This window comes from Sinocyclocheilus rhinocerous, unplaced genomic scaffold (genome assembly GCF_001515625.1).
Source record: "Sinocyclocheilus rhinocerous isolate Xijiao unplaced genomic scaffold, SAMN03320098_v1.1 scaffold529, whole genome shotgun sequence".
Taxonomy (NCBI): domain Eukaryota; kingdom Metazoa; phylum Chordata; class Actinopteri; order Cypriniformes; family Cyprinidae; genus Sinocyclocheilus; species Sinocyclocheilus rhinocerous.
The window spans coordinates 222,307-236,042 of NW_015635521.1; the positions used below are offsets into that span (position 1 = coordinate 222,307).

Sequence of the window (13,736 nt, forward strand, 5' to 3'; positions counted from 1 at the left end):
GAGAGAGAGAGAGAGGGGGTCACATCACAGTGGAGTCAGCTGTCTTAACCGTGGCTTGTGTACTGCAAACACATACCAGCTTCCTCACTGTGTCTGTCACGCGACTCTGTTCCCCTTTCGTGCTCTGTCTTTACATTTATTTTGAAAGATGAAGCTCGCGATTATGGTAAGGTGCGTTACATTTCCGACGAGTGCTTGCGGTGTTCGGCCAATCACAATGCACTGGGTCAGCTGGCCAATCAGAGCGGACTGCGCTTGTCAAAGGAGGGGGCTTTGTAGAAAACGAAGCGTTTGAGAGAGGCGGGGCATAGAGGACCTACAATAATGTACAGTATTTGAAAAATAATGTGTTTTTTTAACATTAAAGCATGCCAACATATTCTGTTACACCAAATACACAAAATAATGATCTTTAAAAAAGCATCATATGACCCCTTTAATAAATGGTATGTTAATTGAAACAATATTAGTTTTTTTTTAGCTTAACTTCATAGTCCTAAGTGTAATGTGAATGCATTCACAACGGACGAGGTTTGCTGATTTCTGAAATAGAGAAAAGGCGTGACTCTGTCCGGCTCTGTGAGGTGTTAGCATACTAACTGTAAAAGAACAGATTTTTGCCCCTTTGTGCGCCAGGGTGGAAAGGCTCTTACACAGAACTGTGCTAGAATCTCTGCAGCATGTGTGCTCTTTCTGCCAGCTCTTCCAGTCAGCATCTCAACCACTGCACCCAAAGCCATTTTTGGTAGAACTGCTAATTGCAAGAGCAAAGTGTCACTTATCCTTTACCTTATGCTGGATGTGTATGGGACAGTTCATAAAGTACTGATTACATGAAATAATATTTCCTTTCCCAGCTCTTAAACATAGAAATTGGGCATTGATTCAGTGAAGCACATGCTTTAGGATGAGCTTTTGGGGCATACAATAAGTTTGTCCTTTTAAAACTGATTTGATTGGGATGTCTCTTTCATAACTCATAAATAATGGCAGACTTCATTTTTGGGTTAAGACATTTTTTTAAGTTACAGGTTTGACATCCACACATGTAATAAAATATCAATGATTATTATTAATTCTTTCAATGATTGTTATGTCTAACATGTCATATTACTGGTGAAAGAGAGAACTTATCTCTAAAGTGAGTAAACACTGTGCTAGCAAACTAAACCACACAGCATGACCTGTTATTTGTGCAACTAGACATGTTATGCATGTATTAAACATATGATGATTTTGTGTGAAACAGAATACAATTCATTATTTTGTTTTTATTATTGTTATGAGAATTATTATGAGAATAGAGAAGCTGCTATTATTCTGGGTAGAATTCTTTTTTATTATGTATCTCACTGTTAATTGCAAGGTCAAAATTCACATAGCTAAAAGGCCGCTAGACTTATGTTTTAATGCTGGGAGCTTTAAAAGGTCTGAATCAGATACAGACAGAATGCCTGAATAGATGGTTTTGTGACCTCTTAACCTTTTTCAAATCTGATATGTTTCTAAAACCTTTTATTTTGTCGGATGCCTTCGGGTGCTAAATTAGAATGACAGTTTTGTCTGTATTGTGTTAGCTGTGATAGTGTTCTGCCTCAGTCATGTTCAGGGTGAGTTGATTGGATCTGATCTTGGTGTCACTGGCAGGTTAAATTTCATTATGGTTTAGCGTTTCCCTGTGGGGCACTCAGCAAATAACAATTCATGCACTTTAGTGTGTAATGATGATGGTAGAGCCACAGGTTCAACTAGGTGTTGAATGGGAGGACAGCAATACAATCCAAAAGATGAATGGGTTGATGCAATTCTAACTGAAATGATACTATAGAATGCCTATTTCATTTAATTGCAAATAATCTGTTAACCCTCTCCATTTCTCTCTTCCATTTGAGTTACACACGGAAATACAAACATTCTCAGATTTTTGAGCCAAGTGGATTTTAAATTCATTTGACATCTTTTATAATTAAGATGAACAATAAATTGTAGGTAAAAACATGTTATAACTCTTACAACAAACAACCGATATGGTATCTTCAGGTATATTGCTGTGCTATATCATTTGTATAATAGAATTTTGTTAGGGGGAAAAAATCTTTCAGGCAATGTCAACCCAAACTCATTGGAATTACATGATGGCCTACATTTCTGCAAAAACTGAAATACGTTTCTCTGAGTACATTTCGCTGCACTTTTCAGATAACATGTCCATAAGAGCCAGATGCGAGTTTATTAAACAGTGTTATTAAAAAATGTGCCTGTGGATACAAAATGGTTGCAAATGAATATTGTGTTGCTTGTAGCACGCTTCACAGCAGTTTAAAATGTAGCACGAGATAACGTGTTTAATTTTATCCAAAACAGTTTACATGTTATTCAATTTTTTGTTGTACGTATCACGGCAGTCCAGAAATTAAATGTCTGTTGAGTGGCACTAAAATGTTAATGCTCTATCGCCTAATATTAACATACCACGTATACCCTACACTAAACCAACAGTGTTAACAAAAGCAAACTTGAAAGAAAAATGCATTTGCCAAGGCAGCCGTGCCTTATACCCAAGTGCAACACAATGCTGAACCAGGTGAACTACCGAGCAAGCTTACAACTTCAGAAAAGCTGTACATATTTACTGGATTTTATAAATGTAAAAATTTGTTAGTTTACAAATCATGCACTATGGTAAAAGTGTTATAACGTGCAGTTTTGTGCAAGGAACCTTGCAAAAATAAGCACATATTCATCAGAAATCTGCCCTGTAATCATAATTTGTATGAAAATGAACAAAAGTAATTGGTGTTTTACTTCCTAGAATTCTTTTCACCTGGAAACTGCAGAGAAATATATGTATAGGTATGATTTTGCACTTTTGCAGCTGTGTAGGCAGAGTCATGTATTTCCAATGTGGAGGTACTTAGCTAGTAATAATGTGAACTCACTTAGCTATAATAAAGTGACAGTTCATGATCTCACATTTGTTCAAATCCACAGGAATCATACAGCAAGTCACTGCTCCTTGCAAAAATTAATTGGTTCAGAAATAATACAGATAATTATGAAACATTCATTTATATTATGTACAGAGTCAGCACAGTGAAAGGACTAAATGTATTTATTATGAAGACAACATTTGGAAAACATGTGCCGTTAGATTGAGCAGGCAACTAAATCTATTTTTATACCAAGTTATCCTGTTATATAGTATCTCTCCCTTCACTAACATGCACCAAGTGGGCATATAAATAGGCATCGATCTGTGTCTGTGCAGGCAGTCTTGAGTTTATGTAGTCAAATCTATTATGTAATATAAATGCATAATTTTTGGCAGCTTCGTTTCAATAAAAGCTGTTTTTGATTGGAATGTTATTCTCAATTCATTACCCCATTAAGCACTCTAATCTGATTCTAGTCTTACAGTAAGATTAGTCTTACAGTTGTTGTTAATGTGTCAAGTAGCATCTAATGCGATTTCAAAGCTCCTGTCTGTCTTAACAGTTTTAAACCTTAGAATAGTCCTTAAGCTCTAGATTTACGAATGAACTATCAATCATTGTATGTGTTGAGCCTACAAATAATTCTGCACTTACAGTAGGTGTGTTGCTGTCAAACATTTTTGGTTATGTCAGTTATATTAAAACAATTATTGTCATGTATATACTTCCTGTAGGCTTACAGAGGACCTTGAATGAATCAGGGCTGATAACTTAGAGGTCATATATTACTGTTCCTGTATCACTACTGTGTCTCTAGGCAAAACACTTCACTGTGAAATGCTGAAGAGAAGCTGTATTGTACGTTGCACTCAACAAGAGTGATAAATTATGAGTCACTTAGATTAGTTGACTGAAAATCTTTGACCTATGCTTTAGGACAGTTTGGACACAACTTTATCTCATACCTATACTCAAAAGTATTCTTTATCAAAATCATTACCACGTAGGCCTAAGTGATTGTTTATTTGGGTCAATATGGGTGTTGATGAAAATAATTTTATTTTCTGTCCTGTATATGCATTCTCTTTACCATTAAAGCTCTGTGTTTTCAAGAAATGTTAACCAAATATGATGTCAATACAGTTTCTCAAGAAAAAAACAAAAAGAAACAACAACAACTAAGAGTCAGTGTGGTGAAAAAGGGATCAATTTTGCTTCTGCTCTGTCTATAACAGGGTTGTCCAAACCTGTTTCTGGAGGGCCAATGTTCAGCAGAGTTTAGCTCCAACCAGCTCCAACACACTTGGAACTTCTGCCTGGAACTTTCTAGTGACTGAAGAACTTGATTAGCTGGTTCAGGTGGTCAAACTCTGCTGGACTGTGGCCCTCCGGAAACACACCAGATCTATAATGACATCTTACAGTGCAGCTGAACAAGGTACAAGCGTGAACAGAGGAATTTAACGCATTCATGCATAAACCGCTTTTCCACTGAGCTAGTGCCGGAGCTGGAGCTGGTGCTCAGCCAAGAGTGGCACTCGTTCAGAACCAGCACGCGTTTCCAATGGCAGGGAGAAGAATCCTTTACGTCACCAACATGTGACTGGAATTGCATATTATCTCTTGCGGAAGGAGAGCGTAGATCTCTTCTGCCAACCACTGCTGAAAAGAAACGTTTAATTGTTGTTGTTAATGTTGTTCATTTACCTGAACTCCAATGGCTTTTAAAAATGGCGCCTTACAAACTGCAGTCCATAGTGGAAGCTCATCCCTTGTTTGCAAGTTTTTGGTGCTGGGTCGGAACAAGGATCTGGGTGGAAAAGTGATATCTTTCATTCATTTACTATTCACTTCTGTGTCACATATCACATATTTCACTGATATAAGGAAGAGAAAGTCAGTATATCCGGACACAGATCTACACAATACTGCACACTAATGACACATGACTCACTCAAAGACAGCTTTTCCCCCCTTCATAATGTATGCTCTGATTAGGGGGATATTCAAACAGCATACCATATTAAGAATTTGACAGCAGTGTTTTAACATTCCATAAATAACACACCAGCTAGTACATCCCGACTGTCTCATTCCTTCACACCTTTATACTCTAAATGAATATAAATATACAACCATTACTACTTTAGGTGCAAGTCATTACATTATGCTAATGCAATGCTCACAAATACTAATTAGAATCTTGGCCACCGATGCAACCGATTGCTGGTAATCGGTTTACGTGGCAGCAGTTGACAGATGTTCACCACCCCACTCAATAAGGATTAGCTAAGTAAGACTGAGCTTGTACTTTTTTATCTAGGATCTGGATTAATTGTTGTATATAATTATGCATTGTATTGTATATTTTAATATCTATCCAAATAAATAAAAAGTATGTGCTTATATATGTAAATACCTGCATACTGTATAAACAGTGAGTCAAGGAAGGTGTACATGCATCTGTCCATCCATCCATACCTATTTTAAATACATTTGCTTCTCCCGCAGCCAAAGCCAGCTGGAAAAGAAATGCATCCCCTCTCTGAGCCCAGTGGGTAATATGCAAATACCATGATTTAATGCTAATGCACTCTTCAGAGTGACACGCTCACTCTTGGGAAGTGTACACATACTCTGACCTCCTTGTAGAAGTCATTAAACTTTGCTTCTATGCAATTCTGCTTGTCCAGATTATTCAACACAAGAGATGAAGCTGGGCTGTCCATAGAATGCTGCAGTCTGTGCTTCTCCAGATTACCAAACCAAAATCACAGAGATTCTGAAATGTTTCTCCTGAGATTAAATCGAGAGCAAACGCATTGCCTGCTGTCTCAGTTTTGCAAAAGATCTGCAAACATATTTAGTCAAATGTCTACCTGAGAACTCAAACATCTCTAATCAGATTCTTCTATAGATTCTTAAAGAAAATATTGTAAGACATTGTTCATTAATTTGGTAAAAGGTAGGAAAGCTTTAGGAATTAACAGTACCTTTCACTTGTGTGTCTTATGGGTCATCTTACGGAGCAACTCCTGATTTTAAGTGCAATGCCTAGCTGTAACATCTTGCAAAACCATGTGAAGTGAATGACAATGAAATACATTATGTGTTTATGTGCATCTAAATCACTTCACATTCACATTTTATAACTATTTAATATCATATAGGAGAACTACATTGAGCTTTGAAAGTGCAACATCCAAGCAATTAAATGTTCTATACTGTCTGTCTGCAATACAGGATAAAACAAGAGCAACCATTTATGAATGTTTGCTTCTTTCATCTGGAGGCATGCAGCATGTCTGTGACCTTTTGAATTCTCTCTTCCTTTCTGTAAGTTTGTCATCTTTCAGATTTTAACATTTCTTGAAATTGTATGTGTCTGTTTAAACATCTGTGGAGAGGCAGCAAGCACAGGTGCTTGATGAGCCTCAGGCAGTAATCCATGTGCTTTTCAGGATTAAGCACAATCTGTATGTGTGTGACTAGATTCCAAAAGAAAAGATTGTAAGCCACAGCTTTAGTGTGCTGTGAAAATTGAGGTATGACCACAGAGTTGTTCATTGGTTTATTTTAAAAGGTATTAGGAAAGCTTTAGAAAGCAACAATCCTTTTACCTGCTTGTGTCAGGGGTCAGATTCAGGAGCTTTTCATGAATTTATTTGCAACCTACACTCTAAAAAATGCTGGGTTAAATACAACCCAGTGCTGGGTAAAATATAGAGTGTAGAAATACATATCTTCTTGCAAAATGAATACTTTATCTGTTTGTATACATCTAAAGCACTATTCACATACAGTATAATTTTACAACAGTACAACTGTATATCAAGCTGTGAGGTCTTAAAAATTCAATAGTCATGACCTTTAGTAGCAGCTGCTTCTAAATTAGTCTTTTTAATGAGTTTGAAAATCCACTCTAAGCATATTCCCACATGCTGGCTAGGATAATCTGATTATAGCATTTCACTGACAAACAGGTAAATGCATAAACTCTCTCTCTCTCTCTTGGATTATTACCACTGAGTTGGTCTCAGCACTTACAATACATAAGTTTGTTTTTCTGTTCTTTCTTTCTTTCTTTCTTTCTTTCTTAATGTATTTATTTATTAATTCATTCATTTTCTCAAAGGGGTCATATTTTGAGGAGATCAAAACTTGATGTACTGTGAAAGCATACTGTTACTGTAAGAAGAAAGATTACAGCCTTATGGTATATAACCAGCCACCAGTTCAATGCGTAAACACAGGTCTACACAGCATAATCAGAAATGGGGATTATTAATAAATTAACTGTTTATTTTGAGTTAAGAATGACATAAAGACATACACTGTAAAAGTTCATTCATTCATTGTTTCATTTATAAATTATTTGGTGTTTTTAATGAATCAGTTAAGTCAAAGATTCAATAACTCACATAATACAGACGCTCGTTTATCACCACCATATGGCATAAACCTACAGAAATACAGTAATAAAGTCAAATCTTTGTCATGATCGGTCATGCATTTTAAGGTCCAATTCTCGCTATTAACAAATCTTTAACTATGACTTTTGCCTCAATAAACTACTAACTTCCTGCTTACTAATAGTCAGTAAAGCAGTTGTTAAGGTTTGGTATTGAGTAGGATTAGGGGTGTAAAATATGGTCATGTAAAAGAAATGGTTGTTAAGTACTAGTAAACATATGTTATTAATAGGCATGCTAATAAGTAACGAGTTAATAGTGAGAATTGGTCCCTATACTAAAGTGTAACTGCATGATCTCGTATTAGTCTCATGCTGTCTGTTTTTCTTTCGTTTTCATAGACTTTTAGTTTGTATTTCCTTTGTTATCTGTTTTCCTTTGTTCCATTTTCCTGCCGATCCTTTGTTGCTATGGTTATTCATTAATTTCATGTAGTTTTAACTTTTTCTCTTTTTTAAATGTAAAAATATACAGTGACAAATTTGCCTGATTGTGTTTAACAGATTTATTAGATTTATATATATATATATATATATAATTCATATAATCTGTTTTTAACCTAGTCTTGAAAAATGTTGATTATTTTAAGGAAATGTACAGTTTTTGTTTGTTTGTTCGTTTTTGTTTTGTTTTGTTTTGTTGTTTAGCAAAAGTGAATTTGTGAGATTTGTGATAACCAAAATAAACTTTAAAATAATAATAATAATATGATCATCCCAATGCAATGTTAAACCTTTATAATAAGGTTTTAAGCATTAAAAGTTGTACTTGCAGGTTGCTGTGTTAATAAATAGCTGTGTGTTTTTTTAAAATCAGCTTTCAGTTTATCATCAAGTGGACTAATTGATTCATTACAAACAAACACAGTTGATCCATTTTAATCCATATTGATATCTTTTCATACAAAAAAAGTAGAATTCCTAATCCATCAGTCGAATTCTTAATCCATCAGTCAGAAAGTAGAAACTTTTCTGTATATAACCCCACTCATGTCAGAAGAATAAGAAGCTTTACCGCCTCGCTGAAAGCAATGGATCATGATTTATTCATAGACAGCTGATGAATGCTGTACATCTTTTACAAATTAATTATAACAGTGTTTGTTTACTATAGCTGACTGGCCTTCTTACAAGCCTGCTGATAACATCTGTACATCAATATGTTTTATGATAAAATTCCTCACAAATGCTTTTTTTTTTTTACCATTTCTTACCATGGTTAACCACTGTTGAAATTTTGAATAAATGATCAGATAAATGGCCATTTCTTTCCTCTTATGTGTGTTTTAGTGTCTTTTATCAAATCTGAAATGTAATTGTGGTTGTTGTCTAAAATACTAATATGAAATATTTTTCTCAGCTAGTCCTACAAAAGTCAGTGAAAAAAGTAGAATTTTAATAATGAAAGTCACAAAATGTTCTGTTTTCGTGAGTCTACTGTGTATGAAAACATACTGTTGTGCTTTCTGTCATTGTGAATGACTCTTCACTTTCATTCCATCCATGTCAGTGACTGATTCAAAGTGTGACAAGCCAAGATGCATTTGAGATTCTTTCCACAGTGACCCAAATAAAATGGATGTCCAAGAGCAATTAAAAAATATCTCATGCAGCCAAGCTTTTGATGCACTGTTCTTATCCGAATGTTGAATAGTATGTTGAATAGTGAGCTTTAAAATGATGGGGAACTGAAGGACTTAGCTGAAAGACAGGAAGTAATCAGGGACATGGCTTTTCAACACTGGGCTGGTAATTGAACGAGGGAATATGAAAGAGAAGTGAGAAAAAGATGTGTGAAAGCTAACATTAGGGAAGGACTTAAGTACTTCTTTCTGCTGCTAATACTGACTACAGTAACCAAATTCTCCTCCCTGCTTGAACATTTGATTGGGTTTGCAGAGCTCTTGTCAAAAATCATTCTCCCAAGAGCTTTTTGAGAATGAAATGGAAAACTGAAGGATCCGTACTGTTGTATGATAAGTGATCCATACATAAGCTGGTGTCAATGAAATATTTTTGGGCTGGAAATTGATTCCTTGCACAATCCTGCTCCACTGTTCAAAAGGGCATGGCTATTGTGAAATACTGTAGAAATAAATAGTTTTATTGCATAAGATTCAAACTTTTTTTTTTTCCAAAAATGTTATCTGTTTTGTATGTTAATTAATTTTTAAAATACAAATTACATCATCAGCATAACAAATTCAGAAATAATGATTTATATGAATTTTAATTGAATTTAATGTAAACATGTCTAAAGTGAAAGCAAGGACATCTGACCTTTCCTATTACCGTTTTTGGTAACACTTTAGAATAGGGAACACTTATTCACTATTAACTACAACTTTTCCCTCAATAAATTCCTAATTTGCTGCTTATTAATAGTTAGTAAGGTAGTTGTTAAGTTTAGGTATTGGGTAGGATTAGGGATGTAGAATAAGGCATTAATATGTGGTTAATTACTACTAATAAATGGCTAATATTCTAGTAATATGCATGCTAATAAGCAACTATTTAAGAGACCCTAAAATAAAGTGTTACACAGTTTTGTTTTTTGTTTTTTCTCTCGCTTTGGTACTATTTTCACAAGCAACTGTTAAATTGTCAAAACTCTACTACTATATCTGTACTAATATCACAACAGATCATCAAAAGTGCACTTTTTTCAAACATTTCAGCATATTTTCAATTGTCTTAACACAATACACACAATCACAAAGTATCCTTTTCACTACACAAAATAATTGTTTCATCTATATAAATGATAGATTGATTCACAGTAACTGCTTTGCATAACACTCTTGCTATCAAACTTTTCATTTGCATGTCTTCTCATTCAGTTTCATACATTTGTCTATTATTTAATCTAGCTCATCTTAATCAGTGAATCATTTGTTGCAGCTATAGATATCTATAGATAAGGATTCATATAGTTTCCAGAGAACTTGTTTGCAATTTAGGGACAATCAAATGTAATTAATAATTTTTTTGCATTATAAGTGATTTATAGATGACAATCACTATTTTGTACATGTGTGTGTGTGGTTCAGGTAAACCCTATGTTATGGGGACAAAATGTCCCCATAGAGATGGCAATATCTGAAATCCTTGTCCTTGTGGGAGACTTTTTTTCTATGAGAAAAAAACATAATTTTTGTAAGGGTAGGTTTAGGAGTAGGGTTAGTGTTAGGGGCATAGAATATACAGTTTGTACAGTATAAAACCCATTACTCCTATGGAATGTCACCATAATGATAGGAATACCTGTGTGTGTGTTTGTGTGTGTGTACAGGTTTTTCTACACTGGTGGGGACTAAAACCTGAATACACACAGACTCATGGGGACTTGTGTCAATGTGGGGACCTAAATTGAGGTCCCCATGGGTACAGAAGCTTATAAATCATACAGAATGAGTTTTTTTGAGATTGCAAAAATGCAGAAAGTTTCCTGTGAGGGTTAGGTTTAGGTGTAGGGTTGGTGTAGGGCGATAGAAAATACAGACTGCGTGTGTGTGTGTGTGTGTGTGAGAGAGAGATGGTTCAGGTAAACCCTATGTTATGGGGACAAAATGTCCCCATAGAGATGGCAATATCTGAAATCCTTGTCCTTGTGGGAGACTTTTTTTCTATGAGAAAAAAACATAATTTTTGTAAGGGTAGGTTTAGGAGTAGGGTTAGTGTTAGGGGCATAGAATATACAGTTTGTACAGTATAAAACCCATTACTCCTATGGAATGTCACCATAATGATAGGAATACCTGTGTGTGTGTTTGTGTGTGTGTACAGGTTTTTCTACACTGGTGGGGACTAAAACCTGAATACACACAGACTCATGGGGACTTGTGTCAATGTGGGGACCTAAATTGAGGTCCCCATGGGTACAGAAGCTTATAAATCATACAGAATGAGTTTTTTTGAGATTGCAAAAATGCAGAAAGTTTCCTGTGAGGGTTAGGTTTAGGTGTAGGGTTGGTGTAGGGCGATAGAAAATACAGTTTGTACAGTATAAAAACCATTACGCCTATGGAGAGTCCCTACAAGGATAGTCAGCCAGACATGTGTGTGTGTGTGTGCAGGTTTATATATCCTGGTGGGGACTTAAACCTGAATACACACAGACTCATTGGGACTCATGTCCTGGTGTGGACCTAAATTGAGGTCCCCATGGGCACAAAAGCTTATAAATCATACAGAATGAGTATTTTTTTTTTCCTGTGAGGGGTAGTTTTAGGTGTAGGGCGATAGAAAATATGGTTTGTACAGAATAAAAACAATTATGCCTCTGTGTGTGTGTGTGTGTGTGTGCGTGCATGCGTGCGTGCGTGTGTGTGCGTGTGCGTGCCTACTTACCCATATTATGGGGTCAAATTGGTACCCAGAAGTGAGCAAAACCTGATAAAATCACACACACACACACGGGTTTGTTTTTGTGAAAAGTGGGGACATCCCATAGGCGTAATGGTTTTTATACTGTACAGACCGTATATTCTATTGCCCTACACCAACCCTTCAGTATAGATTCAGGGTGTATTCACACCAGGAAAGTCTGCCAGTTCACTTGCTTTGGTCTGGAACAAATACAATGTTGATTTTTTGTTTGTTTGGTGTGGTTTGCTTTCACACTGCCCTTTTTGCAAGTGAACCAGAAACTGTAAACAAACGTGTGCTTAAGGTCATCCATTCATTGGTTCATCCATTCAACCGTACCAGAGTTCGTTTGGAAGCGGACCGAGACCACCTCTTCATCTGGGTCTTGGTACGTTTGTTTGGTGCGCACCCGAGTGCGATTGCTGTATTCACACCTGCCCAAAAGATCCGCACAAAAGGGGGAAACGAACTTGAGTTCGATTCAATCGAACCAAACAAGACAGATGTGAATACATCCTCAGTCATATGCCATACTGCATTGCCAGTAAACTCTGTTCTAGCACAAAACCTTATGGCCATGTCATACCTTCATCACACCTTTTGATACAGTAACACACTGTATGAATACTTTTACAAACATTATGGATTTTATACGAGTTATGCAAGCTAGGTAATGTAAGTATATTTTCTAACATGGCAATTATTGCCTGTATTACTTTAATTATTTCAGCAACAAAGGTGATTTAAAACATGTATCTTGCATTGTTGTTAAAAGTACTAAATTGAAAGAAGATCATACTGTTGTGTTTTGGTGATGAAATCAAATGTTCTCAATTTATATTACAATAATCTTATGTTTTGAAACAATGATTGAGTGGATGAAAATATGTATAATTGTAATGAAATTATGAGATCAGATTTTGAAAGAATGACTAGCGATGTTACAAGTGTGATCAGTTTGGATTTTTGTACTAAGAATTTTGAAAAAATACACCTTACTTGTGAAAATATTACCAAAGCGAATAAAAAAAAAACTGTAAGTAATTCCCCTTGGTAGATGTCAGAACTTTGCCTCAAAAACGGTGCAGATTTGTAAATTCTTATGGTATTATCCTATATGTCATAGGCTTTATTGTTCACTTTTATTTTTTTTATTTCTCTAGATCCTGGCAAATATCATAATTTTCATATGTGGGAACCTGGCAGGAGCATACCATAAGCATCTGATGGAACTGGCGCTAAAACAGACATATCAAGACACCTGCAACTGTATAAAATCACCCATCAAACTGGAGTTTGAGAAGAGACAACAGGTTATGTATCAGTCTCGCTTTGCTCTCTATCAGTTCTGAAGTCATGATATTTCAGCTGGTCTGTGGCTGGAGTTGAAAGACCTGCCAAAACTGAGATATTCCATGTTTTCTTTGGCAAAGCACTTAATGCTCAAGGTGACTTAATGTTGGTGAATTCAGGAGTGAATTGGGTCTAGTCCTGGAACACTGGAAAGCCTTTGTGGTGTGTGCCAGTTTGCTGAAAGAGTGACAGAACTATGATTAGATTAGTGTAAAAATAATAATTCCTCAGCCTTCTAAGATGTATCAGACAAACTTCAAGTTTATTTAATCTACATGCATGTTTTTGCAAATGTCTTCAGGAATTTGAAAGTACAGTATATTTGATTGTACAGAAGCTTCTTTAATATGGCTTCTTTTGTAAAGTGAATCAGAAGTGTGATGATAGAATTTTCCCTTTTTTTGACAGTTCATAGTTGGTCACGTTAAGACGTTTTTAAAGTGTCATGTCTACACAACAAGTGTAATGTAATATTATGTAGGCCACAAATGTTAGATTTGAGATTGAACCGCAGGCACTGATAGTGATTTGCAGTAACAAATTTATTTATTTTCAATCACTGGTTTCATTTCAGTTTCATTTTTTGCATCTTCAAATATATATATATATAT

General features: G+C 35.5%; 1 protein-coding gene across 1 annotated transcript in view; it reads left to right on the plus strand.

Annotated features, from left to right (window-relative positions):
• The window catches only part of LOC107746972 (adenylate cyclase type 2-like), a 127,929-nt gene that overhangs the window by 85,317 nt on the left and 28,876 nt on the right, over positions 1 to 13,736 (plus strand). The window contains exon 3 of the mRNA XM_016561339.1: positions 12,936 to 13,085. Within this exon, the coding sequence (XP_016416825.1) occupies positions 12,936 to 13,085 (150 nt within the window). The remainder of the gene's footprint in view (positions 1 to 12,935; positions 13,086 to 13,736) is intronic.